Consider the following 19685-nt stretch of genomic DNA (forward strand, 5'->3'; position numbering starts at 1 on the left):
CTTACCAGCAGTTCCAGCTGCTGTTGGGGTTACTCAGGTCCCCACGCACAATGCAGAGCCAGGTGACAGCCCCAGCAGCCCCAACCTGGGCCCTGCTGCCCCCTGCTGCCATGGGGGTCTAGGGGTGCAAGTGGGGGATGGGGCCAGGCGAGCAGCCATTGGGGAGGTCTGAGGGAGTGGGGGTAGGCTGGGGGGCAGTCCCCCCATCGGGAGGGACTGCAAGAGCTGGTGGGTGATGGGGCCAGGCGGGGCAGCAATCCAGGGGGCTGGAGGAGCAAGCTTGGGTGGGGAGGGGCATGTGGGCCCTGTAGGGGGGGTAGCCCACATGGGGGCCGTAACCCCTGTGAGGGGGCCAAGGCCCCTGTTGGGGGTCTATAGCCTTGTGGGGGGGGCCGTGGCCCCTGTGGGAAGGCTGTAGCCCATGTGGGGGGCTGTAACCCCTGGGGGGTGGGGCGTAGTGCCTGTTGGGGGGTGTAGCCCTGGGGGGGCAGCAAAACATATATTCATACATTCATGAATTCATGAAACGTATTTAGAATTCACTTTATTATGATAGAGACCCTGTCTCCACATTGCTTCCACATTGCTTTAACACTAGATATATCAGTAAAACATTGCCCAACTGATCGCTGTCTCTCTGTCTCTCTCTCTCTCTATAGTCGTTTTTTGTTTTACTTGTGGAGAAACATGGATTTTGGGGGTTTTTACGAGTGACTTTGGAATTTTTTTATCAGGGATTTTTCAGTTTTCCAATAGGGAACACCAGAATTCCTGCTAGGGAGGCCAGTGGCAGGACCCTGTCTGCTCAGAGCTGGCACCTTGGGCCCAGCTGGCTGTGGCTGACCTCCTGGCCAATTGGGGCCACGAGGACATGCTTTGACAGTTCAAATCAGGCCACCACACCTGGAACATCTTCTGGGAGATAGCTGCCCAGATGGCCGAGCAGGGGGCACACATGGCAGTAGTGCCACACAAAGGCCAACTCTGCAGCCACAGCCCACTGGCAGCTTGTCCAGAGGGGCAGATGCCTCATCCGGGTCTGGCCGGGACACAGCAGGGGCACAGCCAGGCAGCAGCCCCCACCCCACTTCCAGACTGCTGCAGTGGGTAGAGGGTGCAGGGAAGTCTCGGGGCTGCTTCAGCAGTCCAGCTGGCACAGGGGGTAGTGTCCCCAGGCACCAATTGGCTGGGCCCCAGAAGCTCCTGAGAGTGAGTAGCCCTGAGCTACTTGACATGGCAGCTTTTTGTACTGATGGGGCAGGACAGGGCAGCTTTTTATACTGCTGGGGCAGCATAGGTGCTGGCCCTAGGCTCTAGCTGCCCCTGGCTGCAGATCCAGGAGGAGCCAGGCAGGGTTATTTCGTTAAGTGGCACAATTTGTCACACAACAAAGGCAAAAAGCCCCAGCTCAAATTTGCACCACTTCTATATGAGCTGCTGCAAGCCATATGCTTGCTTGTGTGGACGTGCCCATAAAGTCTAGAGCTCTATTGACATAAATTGTAACAGCTCTGTTGACTCCAGGGGATTCAATTTACTTAAGTAACAATTTATAATATAAATGAAGGATCTGCTTCCTATAATGTTGGCTTACTGAGGTGAGAAAGTTCATATAAGTACTTTTTAGTTTTAACAGATTGTGTAGTTCTGCCAAGTTTCTAGTATTCTTTTTGAATTCCAAGGGCCAGACCCTATGCTTATGTAAATCAAAATACTTTCACTAATTTGAATGTTATATTGACTTGAGTAGAACTAGGAAGTTTTACACCAGATGAGAATCTGAGCCAATACATATAAAGAACTATTTTCAAACTGCATGAAGTGCTGAGAAAAGGCATTTAAATGCATCAAGGCAACTCAGCATTCCAGCAGAGTTTCAAGATAGCTGTGATGTCAGGACTTCAATATGTGTTAGGGTAGATGCTGCCAGCCTAGCCTGTAGCATGAATGTCACAAGTGGCGCAGACAGCCTGTGTATAAGCCACGTGGTAGATCACAGAAGGGACAGGCAATTAAGCAGCAGCTAGAGCAGGAAGCAGAAAGTAGAGCAGAAGATCGGACAGGGGGCACAAGGCAGGAAGCAAAAAGCAGAGGAGATCTGGCCGGGACCAGAGAGTAGGTACCAGAAGGCAGAGCAGCAGATTGGATGGAGGAAGGGGATCATAGTGCCATTTGGAGATAGTGGCACACCTGCGAAAAAGGTTGGTTCCCACTGTGCTAAGGCATCAGAGCTAGCTGAAGAGACCCATAGGTGCCACGGCATCCAGCCTGGTTGGACTGAATTGCAGCAACAGAGCCAATAATATGCTCAGTGCTTACCTGAGCCTAGTTAGAAGTGGCGTTCAGCACATACCACTATCAGGGGAATACTATAAAAAGATGTGCAGGTTACCTTTACGTCCACCAGAGCCAGCTTCTGTCTTCAGCAGATCAGTGATGTAACACCTACTCTAGTGGAATGAACTGTGCATTGAAAAGCAGCAACTTGATCAGAATGAATATTCTTTTACATGTAATCTGTTTTTTATTTGCCGCAAGAAGCATAAAAGTATGAGCATGTTTATAACTTTTCGTGGCTACTAGATTTCAGTGGGTTGCCAATCTGTCTTCTGTATATTGGGTTCACATAGTGTACATTGGTCTCAGAAACATCACAATATTTTTTAATTGAATTCTTTCAACAATACTTACGTTTTCATTTTTTAAGAGGTAATGAACTAAGTTTCAGATGCATTGCTGTCATCTTGTAAATGCAGTGTGCTCCCATGTTTAAAGTGCCAGCACAGATCAGGGAGTCAGAGATTCAAGTTCTTACTATAGTGCCTGCAAATGGAGATACTGGACATGTCTACACAAGATGTTTTCTGAGTAGGCTAATTAGCTCTGCAGTAAATGTCTCCATGTCTACATGTGCAGGGCTGTTAGGCTGGAGTAAACTAATAAACTTCACAAATACAAGTACTACCCTGCTGCGCAGTTTTTTACTCTGAAGCAGTGTACGTGTAGATGCTGCCTTGACTGGCTGGGGCACAAAGGTGCTTCAGTGTGGGGGCTGCTTGCTGGCTAGCCCCAACCGGAGCACCGTTCTGTGTCCCAGCCAGGCCCTCCGCAGCACATTGAGCTGGGTTGGAGCAGCCCCAGGTTGGCAAGGTGACCCCTGGGCCCCCTGCCAGCTGGGGCTGCTCTGACTTGGCTCAGCGTCCTGTGATCCCATTTGTACATGCAAATGTACTCTTCATGATAAGCACCAGAGTTTACGTCACATTAATATGCACGTGTAGGCATGCCCGTTGAGTCTGAAATCTCCACATACCCGAAGTACTGCCGGTACCCGAAGTACAGACATACCCAAAAGTCATGTTTGTAGAGTTGTGATATCATGTGCATCAGCTGTTGGTCTACAAATAGTCTTCAAAGATAGTTAGATTTATGTTCCACTACATTTAATTAGCCTGTGCCAAATTCTTCCCTGTTGTAACTACTTTGAAGTCAGAAGAGTAATACCAAGGGCAAATATGCTTCCTTCTTTCAGACATAATTTATCTTTTATTCCCCACAGTTCTTCTCAGCCCTTATGAATGCATGTCTATGCTGTAATAGTCCAGACAGCAGACTTTTGTAATAATTGATGTTAAGTTTTATGGATTTTCCGTATTATCTATTGAACTAAGTGGCTTTTACTTTAGAAGTAGTCAATTAGCACCAGCTTACTGGGAGCCGTTTCACTATTGCTCTGTGCAGCCTATTGTCAGTGACTGGGGCTCAGTAGTAACCCAATACTAACAGACCCTGCTCCTGTAAAAGTTGTGGCAGAAGATGTCATTTAAAGCTCTAGAGGCTTTTTTACACATGTTGTGGGATGCGGCGCCGGACTTTAATTAGCAAGCCACGCTAATTAAATGTGCCGTTGCGTCATGTGTATCATCATCCCTGCACTGAAAAAATGGTAGCAGGTGCTTTGAACTAAAGCTCATGGAACATGTTTTATTTCAAGGTGCCCCGCCACCATTTTTCAGCGTGGAGATGTGCAGGGATGCTAATACATGTGCTGCGGAAAGATGCCAGAGTCTGTTAATTTCTGTGCTCCAGCAGACTCAGTCAAGTCTGGTCCAATGCGCTGGATTTCCAGGCTCCACACGTGTATAGGAGCCCTAAGGTGGCAGTGATACCAGGAAGAAGACACATGATCCTTGCAGTGTGCTCTCTCTAGAGAGTGAACTGGAACCTTAGGTTGACTGCTGCAACAGCAGCCAACAGCAGAAGAGTGGAAATAAGAGAAATGGAAGGGGAAAATTGTGACACTGCTAGGAACAAATGTCACAGGGCCTCAACTCATGAAGAAGAGGGTCAACTTGTAGTTTAATAAATGAGCTCACATAAAGAGAAACATTATTTCAGGGAGCGAGCAGGGAAGAGGAAAGGGTGAGGGGGTGGAATCTCAGGAACCTAAGGAAGACAAAGTGACAGTGAAAAGTTTCTTAAAAGCCATTGTATGCTTTAATGGAGAGGTTAGGATTACAGGTAATGTAATAAACCTTCAGTAAATTATGACTTCCTGAAAGACTAAATGAAACCTTACCTGAATAGAGAAAATTAAGCGTATTGATTGCATTTTGCCCTCAGGTTTTCGAGACTGGGTTCCAAAGGAACTGCAGAGAGTTGGCTGTGTGGAACTGTTAAACACAGTGCAGCGGCGAGTACGGCCCAAGCTCCATGTCTTTGGTGGAATTCATGAAGGTAAGCAAAAGTAAGGCTCCCCGACATGCAGTACGAGGAGCGTGACAGATCTCTGTGGCACTTCAGGCCAGCTGTGGATTTTTGATTCATTATAAGTTGCTATAATAAAATTGAAAATGCTGAATGCTCAACACTGAAAACTCAGGCCTTGGATGCTAAAACAAAGGTTTAGGAGCCATTTAGATACTTATATTTTAAAATCTTAGGCGCTCACATGATTCCAACATACCCACAGCTGTTGCTCTACAAAATCTGCCCTGCATGAAGTTATTTGCTAGCAGTTCCAATTGCAACAGATTTGAAAGCATCTGAGGTTCCCTCCACATGCAAGGGATTCAGAGCCAAGTGAGAACTATCCTGTCGTAACACTGGAAAGTCTCAATTAATCCAAGTAGAGGAGTCATCAGAGGAGGCTAGAAAAGAGAGGGCAGTCTGGAGAATGCTTGCTTCAGTGAGGCAGCTACAGTATCTGCAAGAAGAGAAAAAGGAGCCCTTCATGGTGAAGGGAGTGGGACGGGGAGAGCAGAAAGCACCATGATTTGTTCAAGTACATTTCAGAAGCCATTCTAGAATGCCCTTCATGTTGTGCGGTTTCCTTTAGCCTCAACAAAACTTACTTTGGAACAGTGGGGGCCAGCCGTTTTGGCAGGCATGCCACAAATTAAGCCCTGTGCCATCCCTGAGTGCCACTCTGATCCCATTCCTCTGCCTAATCTGCTGCTCTGCTTTCTGTCCTATATACTGCTGTGCTATCTGTTCCTTCCCTGATCTGCCATGTGCCACACATGGAGGCTGCCTGTGCCACTTGTACCATGCATGCTGCAGGTTGGCCACCCCTGTTTTGGAAGATCTCTTTCTCCATTTTGATTTTCATATCAAGCAGGCCAAGTGGGAAACTTCAGAAACAACAAGCACCCTTAGTGGAGGTGGAAGGGAATGAAAGATTGTTAAATACATTTTGGAAGGTTTCAATATTTAACAAATTTGTTTTTGCGGCTTTCATGTTCCAGTGAGGGAAAGACTAGGAATCCTGCCTAAGCAGAGATCTTGAGACTCTGTGACCCTAGAACTGAAAATTACACATTAAATGCTTTTATTTCCCCCCCTTGAGTTTTGTCTGTTGACTCTAATTAAGCTCTGCACGCATACAGAGTTGGAGAACTTTGTAGAAGAAAAGAGAGCTTACTTGCTTGGCATTGTTGATTTTTCCAAAGCCCTTATGACTTTATGCAGTGAATTTTTATTTCTGGTTATAAAGAACTGTAAATAAGGAGTTTATAATGGAAATACTGATGCAACCTTAACTATATTGGCATGAATAGCAGCACTCTAATGCATTCAGTAAAAGATTGGACATTTTGTATAAATATTAATGCTCAGATATTAATGATGAGTGAATACAAGAAGACTTCCAACCAGAACATTCAAATTACCTTCATACTATGTAGGTGCATTGTAAGCTTAAAGTAATCAAACTTCCAGCAGTAATAGCTTTCAGCTCATGGAGAGAAAAGGTCTCTTGGTGTTCAAGATCAGTATGAGAAAACATTGTGGCTTCATGTACAACATCTTGCATTTAAACCTCACAAGTAGGGATGGTGACCCACACACCAGAAAAAGGGGGGAGTTTCATTCCAAAGTTCCAAACCCTGCTTATCTGACTAAAGTGAAGATCTACATTGTACTGAGGCTAAAAGTTGGCGTAAGGTGTAATTAATTCAACCAAATTCTGCTCTCAAATACATACACCCATTATCCATTCAAAACAAGAGATTTAGCACAGATTATTTGGATCACAAATTTGCTCCAAGTCAGTTGATTATTTTTTAACCTCTATTTCTTCCCACTGATCTAAATCAAAACTTAAATACGTGTAAATAATTTAAATAAATAAAATGATATAGACAGACCACACAGTAGTGGTGTAGTAATTATTCTGATAGACACTTTGATAGTGCACATCTTGCCTTACATGTTATGCAACAATGCTCAATACTGTAAAAACTAAATTATTTATCAGTAGCATACCTCTCCAGAACAAACAATGAAAGTTCCCTCTCATATATGAAGGTCTAATCAGGAGCAAGAAACTGGTGGCGTCCCTCTCCTTCATTTTTCCGTGCCTCTCAGTGAGAAAAGTATCAAATGTCTGTTCCTGGGACATTGTCTTTGGACCCCAGGCACAGTACCACAACAGACAGGAAAGGCAAACTGTACCGCGCAGAAGTAAGTGGTGAAGGAGCCCCGAGTGCACCATGCAGTCCTTTATCACAGCAGCAAACTACCGGAAAGTCCAGCCAAGCAAGGACCAAGCAAATCTACCAATAGGAGACCTTCATGTTATTTAATCCCCTACTTGAGGTAGATCTGAGGAATTATCCCAGGACACCTGAGAAAAGGAGGTTGGAGGAGGCCCTTTAAAATGCATCCTCTCCTTTCTTGAATGGGCTCTTGGAATTTATTCCATCTGTCCAGAATTACAGGAGCACAAGGCATTCTAACCACATCTCATCATGGCTCACACCAGGCCAGCCAAGAATGGGTGGCATAGAACTGACTTACACTGACTACAACATCCCTATATAAGGGAATTACCAGCCAGCTCCTTATGCCGGACACCTGGATCCTTTGCATGGAGCAAAACAGAAAACTTGGAGTTAAACTCCTAGGCTGTGTCCAGATGAGTGTGGGTGTGTGTTATGTGGCACTGCAGACCTGTCTGTGGTGCCATATACCACACATGCTGGTGCTCCCTGTGCTGCTACCTTGAAGCACTGAGGTGTTTTTTTGACCCCGGGAGATCTGGAAAAAAAGCAGGGCAGCACATGAGACCCAAAACCGGAGCCTGGCCAGACCCCAGGACCACAGGTTAGGCTGCTATGGCGAGCACACTTCTGGCTGCAGCCTCCCCTACCCCACCCAGGGTAACCTGCTGCATGCCAGAGTGCCTTTTCAAGGACCCTCTGTGTAAAGGCTCGTTGACAGCCCTCCCCTGCCTGAATCCATTCCTAGATCTGTCCCATCTGTGCCTGATCTAATTTAAGTCCATTCTATGATAACTTGAACTTGAACCTCCTCTTGGGTCAAGAGGGAAGAGGCCAGTCCCTGGGGACAAGCTCTGAAGAGCAGCCACATGGAGCACCAGGTACACCTACATTATTACACTGTCATTTAGATCCCTTTCTGTTGGTAGTGGTAATGTTCACAATTTTCCAAGCAAGTGCTCAACAGCAGCTTTAGGAATTGTTTTATTTTTTTCCATGGGAGGATTTGAAGCCAATGTCCTATCAACAGTATGAAATTATCCATTGCCGCAGGTCCCTAGGTCCCTTTCTTAAGTCACTTTAACCCATCCAGCTAGGCTTTCATTTCCTGTGTCTTTGGGTTAGAGCCACTAGTCACATCCATTGTCTACATTAGTGAGCCAACCTATAGAAAACACATTTTCTTACCTCCTGTTTGGTTTTCTGAGGCTTAGCAAGCCAGTGGGAACACCAGTGCAGGCAGCCTCCAAACCAAGATCTTTCATGATAGCTAGTGCAAGGTTGGCTAGCTGTCATGAAAGCACAGTGGGTGCTTTCATGGCTTGTCTGAACTTGGAGAGCACACAATGGGTTCATCAAAATGCCTGAAAAAAACTGGAGCTTGTATCAAATTTCTTGTTCCTGATTGGTCCTTTTTCTAGCTGGCTAGAGGTATGCAAAACTATAGGAAAGAAGGAAAATGTGTTGTGTCCTGTACAGTTTTGGAAACATCTCTACAGCTGATCAGAAAGCTGTGTTCATCCCCACCCATCCACCCACAGAGTTGTTCTTATATCAGATACAACACGATGCATTTTTTTTCTAATTGAAACTTTAATTAGTAGCTTTCAGAAGTTTCTAACATTTTGAAAAACAAAACATTTTAGTTTGATTTCAAAGCAGTGCCCTCACAAGAAGCTTTTATTTCTTCTGCCTGTGGGCACTGCATTAGGTCAGCATTTACGTTACAGTAAGTGTGACACATTCTCCCTACAGGTTATGGCATTATGACGGACGGTTACACAACGTATATCAATGCCTCAACATGTACAGTCAGCTTTCAACCAACCAATCCTCCAATTATATTTGACCTTCCAACCCCTCAAGGATCATGAAGCACTACTGCACAGCTGGAACTGGGGAAGGTCTATAAACTGCCATTTTCTAATTATAAAACTTACATTCTCTTACATGTTTATTTCCAAATTACGTGGGGTTTTTTGTAAATTGCTGGTACAAAAAAAGAAAAATATAGAGGTTGTGCTTTTTGGAAATGCAGCATCCATTTTAAATTGATCAAGCATTGTGAATTTGTAAAATGACCTTTTTTGTTGTTTTGGGTTTTTTTTAGTAAACTTGCCATTGTAAATTGTAATAGTGTTCTCAAAAGGACAGCCAAGCTTTCTTTTAATAAGTAAGAGACCTTATTTTAATATTATATTATAAGCTAAAAAGGCAGCATTTTAAAAACACCCAAATTTGCACAACTTATGTTATTGTTTGAATTTGTTTTATAATGTAATTTTTTTCTAGTCCTAAACATATGCTTCTTCTCTCTCTCCCCCCCATTTATAGCACACCTTTTTTAGTAATGTAAACATGATGAGGGGATCTATTTTGCCCCTTGGTGTGTGTGCATGTACTGTAACTCCCTCCTATTAGCAGTAATGTGCAACAAGGGGAGAATAGACTTCATACTTGTTTGTCTGCCTACTTTATACCCTAAAGACTGATAATAGATAGCTGCAGCCCGTATGTAAGTATCTACCTTTTTATTGTTTTGTTTGTTTTTTTAAATTATTTTAGCTTTAAAAATATGGGAATGAAAGCTGCAAAGAGCAGGTGTTTCATGCAGTAAAAAAATGTAAATGCGGACTCCTTTTAAATATGAATTTATATATATATGTATTTTTTGTGCATTATAACTAAGCTAGGAATTTAATATTGCCAGTATAGCATCTGCAAAATTATACTGTACAGAACATCTAAATTATGAAGGATGTGACACATTTTCCAAGTGCTCAAGGCCTTCAAGAGCTTGAGTTAAATCTTTGTGCAGTTTCAGGCATGTATAGAATCAAATGGATACAATCAAGCCTCACTAAAATAAGGCTTAGTTGTCCTTTATATTTAAATATTCTTGAATTGTCTTTCAAATTTTCTTTTTTTTTCTTATTTTGCACTGTGTGTAAATGCAATCTTGCTAGCACAAAATATTGTTGCAGATAGTTATTTCTGTTCTACCACTGTAAATGCTATTGAGCTTTGTTCTGTTTTATGTTACCTTGTTAATGGAATTTAGAAAAGCAGTTGTTTCTTTAAATTTATTGTGATATAATATCTAGCAGCCTTTATATGCAAATAAAATTGCAAGATTTTTAAAATGCGCAGTGTTAAGGAGTCTTTGGCTTTGTCTGTGGTGTTAACATTCCCATGGGGGTTGATTAGAATAAGTAACAACTTTTTCTAATTTTTCAATAAATTTTTATTGCACCCCATTCATGGAATGGCAGCTAGGTCGATAAAGCACTCAGTGGACTTTTCCTTCCGTCCACCTACCATCTATCTTTCCATAGCTTTTAGACAGAGGTAGTTTCATCTTCAGATGCTGTAATTCAATGTGATCTGAGTTTACGTGCTGTTAAGGCTCATAGGATACTATGCCAGACAGCGTGGGGAAAAATTGATTATGTAGTAACCTTTGTACTTCCTCATTTGTTCCTAAGTACTATAACTGCTCTGGGTGTTTTACATTGTTCATTCCTCACAAGTTAAAAAAATGAATAGAGGTGAAATGTTCTGCAGATTTTTTTTCCTGTTTTGCTTCCATTTTTGGTACTAACAGCATAACTGTTCTCCAGTATTGTGGCAACAAAATTTGCAGGACATCCACCCCTTGCAAGAGAAACTGCTCAAGACTTTTGAGTTACAACACAACCCAACAGGGTCCAAACCTGGTTGGCCTGTCAACACTACTGCAAGTTAATCATTAAATAATACAGCATCTTAGATTTTTTTTTAAATTATATTTCCAGCCCTCTTGGTTGCAAAGGTAAAGTTCCAGATGTGAAGATTTGTAAAATTCCAATGCTGTTTTCATGAATTAGCTGCAGCCTAAAACAATAGCTTCAGAGAACCATGAACTAAACCCATTTACCTCCATGTGCTGGTACCTTTTAAACCTACTAATGATATTTGAAATATCATCCTCCCCAGCTAGTTCACCATTGAAACATCCTGATGTTGAAGAAAATTTTAAAGGGTACAAATGCAGTTCAGCACCCAACCATCCATTTTTCATTGTGCTTAGTCATCATTACTAACCTATACCACAGAATGTCCTCAAAGTCAAACTCCAAGTCCAGCTTCCAGAGCCCCAAACTCCCTCTGAGAAGATATACAACTCCAATACAGAAATCTACGACACATCAACTCCTGAAAAACTTAGGGGCTTCTTAAAGTAAATTGATTGTATAATCAATGCAAAAAACAATGGGGATGCTGTGCTGATAGCTTCTGAAAATGTATGAATATTGTCCATGTCCAAACTCTGCTTAGTAAACTCAAAGTTTGCAAGATACTACAGCAGAGTACTACAGAAACTGAGAGGGGTTGGCTTTTGCAAGGTTAGCTTTTGCTGCATGTGTAAGCATTAAAGGTAATGAGAGAGGGGTTTAAAAATCTCAGCTTTAAGACAAAGATGATGCTTCTGTGTCTCTTGACAGTGTTTGAAATAGGAACCACAGTAGATAAGCCTATTGCTTGTTTTATATCTCAAAGTTTCATTCTTGATATCTTCGTGGAACAGGCACTTTATTAAGTAGCATGACTTGGTGGATCCTAGAGTAAAGGCTTTGTGCTTGCTTTGGTATATCAGGCTGCATTTGGTTCCTTTAGTGTAAAGACCTTAATTTCTGGTATGTGTTCATAATCTTTTTTTAGATTGATTTTTTAAAATCTTTTTGAAATAGAAGCCTTTTAGGGAACTGCACACATTTCAAGTCACAGACTAAGCAGACAGTTTTACCTGGCTGTGACAGTAGCAGTCAAATCCTGACAGGGTCTGGTGCGTCCAGGGAAACATTGCTCTGAGGTGAGATGTGCATATGGGAAAGCAGATCCAGTTGTATCTGGGACTTTTCTCAGCCCTGCAAAGGAGGTGGAGAGAACCAGGATGGAAGGTTCCTTGTGTTGTTTTCCATGTCCGCGTGTGTAAAAAAATTAGGCACAGTTCCTTGCTCCAGCCTGTCATTCTCCAATTCAGTTATGTATCTGCAGAAAAGACTGGGCTGCTCCAAATACTACACCAGAACAGACAGCTTAATTCTTGAGTTTGGATTGACTTGTGCCAGAAATTGCTCTGTTTTTTTCTTTTTCCCTATGAACAGCCAACAGGTTGGCCAGTGGCAATTGCAAGAGGACATGGAAAAGATCTACAGATACAGAGTTTGGCATCTTTTTCTTTTACCTGCACTCTTCACAGATTTTTGCATATGTAGCTGCCTCTTGTTTTCTGTCACAGGCAAGTCATTTTTCTTTTCTAGATGTCAGCCCTATCGAACAAAGCATATCTGGGGCATGTTTCTTTTTTGAGAACGTAGGTTTCACAGGGTGTTACACCTATGAAGAGTCAGCTTCTTTTCAAGGGTCCCTTACTTGCAAACAGCTCAATATCAGCACACAGAATGAACCTCTGGTAATAATTCTTTCTCTGGGCTCTGATCCAAGCCCCAAGAACTCATTGGGAGTCTTTCCACTGACTTCAACTGGCTTTGCATCAGACACCTGGCATCTATCTGGAATGTGTTTCTATTACTCTTCAAGCTGGAAAGGAAGGTCCCTGGTTAACATGAAAGAACCTTTTGGCAGGAAGAGGGCCCTACCTATTGTAAGTGCTGAATCTTTCCAAGTGATTGATTAACAGTACTGTAGTCGATTAACCTTTCCTCTTTTGAGAGCAGCTTTCATCTAGTCATCTCGATAAGGCTGAAAGCAGTCAAGGCCTTTATCAAGGGAGGGCTGCAGAACAGGAAGTTCCCCAGAGGTGATTGGTTCCCAATTCTCTGTGCATAGTGAACTCAGCTAACCTCAAGGTCAAGCATTTATTAGGCTAAGAGACTGTCAAATCAATCTGGCCTACTCCAGGCAAAATCTACCAGGAGAATGGATTTTGCCAGGACCGTCTCTAGGAAGTAGATTGATGGACTAATTCCTGGTTGCAGCTGCTTGTTTTTCATTTTCTGTCCATCAGAGGGGTTTTTTTCCCTCTCATTGACACATATTTTCCCCTTAGAAGGAGTTTTAATAAGGAAAGCTATAGTCTCCACAGTGTAATTTAAGTTACAGGGGGACGCATCTACATGTTCATTAACACACTTTAGGTAATGCACATTAAATCTAGTACCTCCACGAGGGTGGAGGCTGCTCCGATGCACTTGAATTCCAGTGTGTTGGAGGAAACTTGATTAATTGAGTCTTCTGGAGCGTGGCAGTTACTGCGCTCCAGCAGCCTGTTGCATCTCATGTGTCAGCTTCCGCATGCTTGAAAAAGGCAGTGGGGGCACTTAACTAAAGTTTGTCAAATGAGCTGATCAAGTGCTTCCCCCCCCATTTTTAAGTGCAAGGACACTGATACACGAGACATGGCAGCACTTTAATTAGACTGCTATAATGAAAGCGTCACCCTCCCCCCTCATTTCCGGAGCATGGGTAAAAGTGCCCTTCGCTGTGAGGAGGCACTAGAAAAATGCTCATTAGCCTATTTTAATGCACATTAGTGAAAGCATTTTTTTCTGAGGCTTTAATGCACATTAAAATAGGCTAATGCTCATTAAAGTGCATGTGCAGACAAACCCAGGGAGACTTCCAAGTAGTGCAGCCTTCCATATTGGTGCTAAAGACACCTTGAACCTTACCTGAGACCGTGCTTCTGATCACACTTGGCTGAACTAGGCTTTTAGCATTTTTTTCTTTGACCCTTCAGGTCTCTCTGAACTAAAGTGTACTTTCAGTCACAGCACAGAACCATTAAGAAAGCTTGCTGACTTTAAAAAGATTTCTTCCATTTTGTAAGTGGATTTTATCTTGCCTTTATTTGATCCTGATCTCAGCAGTGGCACAGACCCTGCATCTGTTGAAATCCCTCTCTCGTGCATCATTGCTGCTCCTTATTTATGATCACCTGCTACTCAATTAAAATCCCATTACAATTCAGTCTGAAAACAACGGCTGTAGCTACTAGCCTTAGTATTAAGCCCCATGTGTACAGGTTTGCATTTTCTCTTATATAAACTAATGGAAATCAGCAACTAACAATGTTAGACCTTACCTTGAAGAATCCTCATTTCACCTGGTCTAAGCACTGCTGCCTTGCCGAGTCCTACTGAGTCCTTATTTTTGGGCCTCTTCAGGTTGAATTAGTGTCTTGATAGCTAAGACTTTCAGTGAGGTTTAATACACTAAAGCTGCTTCTTGCTTTTAGTCATCCCTACATAATTATTTTTCCCAAGCTAAGTCTCATTTTCCAAGCAAGCATCCTTTTGGAGTCAAGCTGCTATGTCCCAACAGAAGTCTGAATTTTGTTGTAAACCCATTGACAAAATAGGTATCGGGACTTACTCAGCTTACTTCCCTCCCCTTCCCCCACAAAACATCTTCCTGATTTTGTAGTTTTCTTTAAGTTCCAAGTATTTCCTGTTGATTAGAACATAACTCAGATTTTACTTCCTTAACCTTTTACACATGGTGTTTCCTTGCATCCTCAACAGTATAGGAATATGCAATTATCAGCATAGTGACTTTCATTCCTACGGGTGATGTGACATTGTACCCACGATGGTCCAGGAAAAATTCAGGAGGCAAAGATTTTCAGTGGATCCATACCTGAATTCCTATCAGACCAAAATCTAGGTATCCCTTCGCGTCTTTTGTTTTGGTCTCTGTGATGGTTGAAAGAACTCTGCATGTGGTTTCTCTTTTCTCAAGCTGCAAGAAGTATCAGCTAAGTGAAGTGGTGGAATTAACAAATTGCTTTTGTTTTAATTCCTAGGTTCCTAACCTAGTATTAGAAGGGACCTTCTGACCTGCTGAGTCTAGTCCTCGTAATTCACAAGTACTCACTATCAAAGTGATCCCCAAAATTGCAGCTTCAAACTATTACCTATAAAACTGTAAGGAAAAAAAGCTTGAAACATCAAAACTGCCCTATCAAATGTTGTAGATAAAACGCAGGGGTGAAAAGTGCACTGCCTATACTTGCTACCAACACAGTGGGGAACTAGTTGCTTAACATATGCTCTGGGTAACCTGAGAAAAGGACTATGCCCCACCCAACAAAGGCAATCAATAAACTCTACAATCCATACCAGTCTGACTTAGAAAAAAATATCTTCCTAAAACCCCACTTGGTCATCAATATGGCCATGAGTGGAAGAATAGGACCCTCTAGCCAAGAAGCTCCTGGTCTTCTAGTACCGGCAGAAGCATAAGCACACCCTGCTGTCAAAATTAAATAAAAGCCAGAACTATGGACAATGGTTTAATGCTTCAGATGAAGCTGATCCCGTAGCCACCCTTCTCTACCCCCTCCCCCCAACAAGAAGCCAGTAGCTTTCGGAGGGGGGGGAATTCCTTTTTTGGCCCCAGATGGTGACCAGTAAAAGCCCTGAGGCAAGCAATTACTGGATGCCCTCCACACTACAAGAGCTACCTTTATATTTCAAAGTGGGGACTGTAAATATACGACTCCACACTGCCAGAAATCCTTGTCCTATTTTACCACTCCTTTGATAAACTTATTCAGTTGATTCATAAAACAATGCAGACTCCTTTCCCCTACTACTTTGCTTGGAAGACCATTCCAAAATTTCAGTTCTTTGGTGGTTAGAAATCTTCTGAGTTTAACCTTAGGCGATTTGTAGCCATTTGACCTCGTGCCGGTATGCTTCTTCAAGCTAGAAAAGCTCTTTACCTTTCTGAATTTTCTCCACATGTATGTACTTTTAAAGCGTAATCATATCCCCTTTCAATCTCCATTTTGTTAAAGTAAACAAGCCAGACTCTTTTCATCTACTTTCATAGGAAGGGGGCTCCATTCACAACCGTTTGAGTGGCTTTTCTTTGAACTTGTTCCAATTTTAGTTCATCTTTTTTTTTAACACAGCTGATCAAAACTAACACAGGTTAGTTAGCTGTACTGTAGGATCTAAGTTACTGAGAGTCTTTTATTTATGATGAGAATCTAAATTACCAAAATTGCAGTCTTATAATTCATAAGCTGTTACAATCTACAGCATTTCAAAGTTACCAGATGCCTAATGTCAACATAAAATGCCGTTATTACTACTAATGTGACACCTTATGTCAGTCTGTTGGCAGGAGCTCTTACTGATGAGATACAGATGGTTTACAATAAATATTTAACTTTCTAGCATTCTATCTGAAAGCATTTTAAATTCATTTTAGTTTAATTTTTATTTTTTACAGTTAGAAACGTTAATGTATATGCTGTTCCAGTGAGTTACCATTATGACCTACACAGGTAAAAACATAATTGCTTAATCACTTATTTGCCTGTTCCCCCCTGCTGTGAAGTGCAAAGTCATTACTTTATCCATTTATTTTTTGTATCACAATAGTACCTAGAGGTACCTACAGCCCTATTCATTTCAGTGCTGTACATACATGCATTAAGAGCCAATTTGTATCTTTCAGAGATGCCAATTTAAATAGACAAAGATGAGAGAAAAAGTGTCATCCAGAGGTTTAATGATTTGTCCAAAATCACACAGGAAGTCTATGGTACAGGTGGGAAATGAACCTTTGCCTTCTGAGCACCATTCAAGTACTTCAACCACAAACCCACCTTCCTATTGTGACTATTATTGTGTCTTGGAAATACAAAGTGAAGAAGCAGTCTCTTTATGAGGCTTAGCTGGACTATAAGTAGTGCTTTGGCCTTAAGCCAGGCCTTTGTAGAGAAGTGAACTCCACGCACAATAACTTAGGGCCAAATCCTGAAGTTCCTATTCAGGTTTAAGTAGATTTATTGGGAGTGTTTCTTCAATATGGCCTTAACCAAGTGATCTTTGGAGCTCTGTTATCGGCACTAATATTATCTGCTAACTGCACATCATTAGTTACCTCAACATTTTCAATCAATCATGTAGGCAGATAGGAGGGCTGATTTAGCTTGATTTCAGTCTCATTGTAGACTACTACTTGTACAGTTTCTTTATTTAAGGGATCTCATCTGGACACCAAGTCTTTACGTATGATTACTGAGTAGGATTCAGATAGAAACTCATGCTCTATCATCCTTTGGCAGCAGAGCAATATTATGTTACTGACTTTGGCCCAAATACAGCTTCCTTTTAGTAGGTGAGTAACACTCATATGGCTGAAGTTAGCTATAGAAGTGTTATTTTGGGCCACTTATAAAGATTTTAGCTCCTACTCTCCCTGTGCAACTAGCCTGCCTATGTGGGCATGTTCATAAGAGATCTGCTCAGGTTACTTACACTCTATAACAGTGGTTCTCAACCTTTTTTGTACCAGGGCCCATCTGTAAACATCAATGGCCTGTCCTGACCCACTGTCCCTCAGTCCTGACCCACTGCCGCCAGTCCCCAGGGTGTGGGATGGGGGTGGCATGGGGGGCTTCAAGCATTCCCTTGTAGGCTGGAATTCTGCAAGCCTGCAAGGGAAAAACCAGTTTCCCACATCTTTCTCCTTTAAAGGAGAATCCATTTTTCAAGTTTGATGTATTTTTAAAGTTTGTTCATGACCCTTTCATACATTCTTTCAATACAGTTTTGGGTCACGACCCACAGGTTGAAAAACTCTGCTCTATAACATGATCCTACTCCCACGGGAAGGTGTGTAAAATCCAAGTCAGTCTCCAAAATATTAGTGGCAGGAAAACTGAAACTAGAAACTCAGGGATGGGGAAGGGAAGAGAAGACTGTCTTACCCTTTAGCCCAATAGCTTAGTAGTTAGAACACTTAGCCAAGGTATTAGGCTCCCTCACCCAGAGGAAGTCTGAACTTCTGTCCCTCACTGCCCAACAATGCTTTGTAACAATCAGACCACAGGCTGGGTGCTACCAATAACACCCTTCATTCTTTCTGTTGAAACTGATGCATTAAACAGCCAAGAGGGGGAGATATGTGGGGGCAGCAAAACCAGTAAGCCAAAAGGAGTGTCACTTAATGAGACAGGCATTGTCCTGGGAAGACAAGAGCCTGAGGTATGTCTGAACTGAGGCATAGAAAAATTAAGTAACTTGCCAGAGGGGGTCTGTGGCAGAACTGGGAACTGACTCCTACTCTCCATCTGCTATACAATCACATAACTGTCCTTTTACCCCACATGCTACAGTTCCTGCCTGTTAGAACTCTCTTGATACCCACAGTGACAATGAGTTATTTCCAAGAATCTGAAATTTTCCTTAGTTGGTCTTTCTAGTTTTTATCTCCAAGCATTGACATCTTTTTTTCTAAATTTGTTTCACACTAAAAATATATTAAATCAATTTTCTAGCTATCAGAAAGGACATTCTAAAGACACACTTGATTTCCATACCTAAGTATGTGTACAGTAACTCTACTACGATGCTGTTTCAATTACACCAAACTGCCAGTTGAAATTTTATGGAAACAATCCATGCCAGGTGCAATAATAAAGCTGGTAGATAATTTTTTTGTATTACCATTTTTTACCTAGGATGAGCAGTATCCACTTGTTTGAGATAGTGAATGTGGTGTATATTAGCTTGATTCTACAACTAATATTTTTTGTTTGGATGTATTTGCTCTTTGAAAGCCTTTCTCTTTCTGCTGGAGCATGGAGGTCTCTGGAAGGGCATGCTGAAATGCCAAGTGGAGGAAGGGTAGAAAGTGCTTCGCATCTCTAAAAGATTTTTGCTGAGTGGTTCATCAAGTAATATTTCCTTGTGATGGAAATGTTTTGGGTTGAGAGCATAATCCTACTTTTAATTTTTTTTTCAGGCCAGTTGGAAGGGCTTTTGTACAAAGTGTAATAAATTCCATTCTTAAGTGTTTTGATAGATTTAGGTCCCCCACTAAAGACACGCTCGAATGAGGAGGGCAGGTAAGCAGCATGGTTGCACTGATGATTTAGAGCTTGCTGGCTTTTATATGGAACAAGGAGAAAGCTGGACTAGTGTCAGCAGTCATTACAATCTGTCTGTGATGTGCTTTCTCAACACAGTGGCACTTGAGAGATTGCTTTGTAACTATGTTACTATTAAAACAGACTTTTCCAGAGGAATGAATTATGTATCTCAAGTTCAGAAAACATATGCAGGCAACCTCAGCTGTAGATTCGGCAATATCATGTTTACAGATATGAATATTTATATCAGTGCCAGTTAAGCTGTGGTAGCATTATTTGCAATGGAAAGCTTGGTTATATATTGGAAATCTCTCTCCCTGTCTCTGAACAGCTTTTTGTCTTTCTCTTAAAGTGACTTCAAAACATGAAGGAAAACTTAAAAAACAAAAAGACTATTCACTGAAAATCCTGTCCTACTGACTTCATCACATCTCTGCAAACCTAGTTTATTGCATAGTCTTGCAAATGATCCCATTCCTAATATAGAGGGGTAACACTGGATCCAGAATTTCTGCCACTGTAGTAAATTACGGAGTAAGTGAGATTGTTGTGAGTTCAGTTCTTAGGTCTAGATCCTATATGGCCGCAACCAGACCAGCACAGCTGCGTGGTATGTAGTGGCACAGACATGTCTGCAGTGCCACATACCACATGTTCAGTTGTTCTCTGTGTTGCAAGGGAGCAGTGTAGGGGTTTTTTTTGACCCCTGGATATCCTGCAGGGAAAAAAAAAGCACAGCGGCTCATGTAGGGGCAGCACACGCCTCTCAAAAGTGGAGCTAGGCCACCCAG

General features: G+C 42.1%; 1 protein-coding gene across 4 annotated transcripts in view; it reads left to right on the top strand.

Moving 5' to 3' along the window:
• MPPED2 (metallophosphoesterase domain containing 2) overlaps positions 1-10131 on the top strand; it is a 147041-nt gene extending 136910 nt beyond the window's left edge. For all 4 annotated transcript variants that reach the window (XM_006022922.3, XM_025203345.1, XM_025203344.1 and 1 more), the window contains exons 6-7: positions 4624-4737; positions 8757-10131. In XM_006022922.3, coding sequence (XP_006022984.1) covers positions 4624-4737; positions 8757-8875 — 233 coding nt within the window. In that variant the 3' untranslated portion in view covers positions 8876-10131. The remainder of the gene's footprint in view (positions 1-4623; positions 4738-8756) is intronic.
• The last annotated feature ends 9554 nt before the right edge of the window (positions 10132-19685 follow it).

Source organism: Alligator sinensis, unplaced genomic scaffold (genome assembly GCF_000455745.1).
Source record: "Alligator sinensis unplaced genomic scaffold, ASM45574v1 scaffold165_1, whole genome shotgun sequence".
In the NCBI taxonomy this organism is placed as follows: Eukaryota; Metazoa; Chordata; order Crocodylia; family Alligatoridae; genus Alligator; species Alligator sinensis.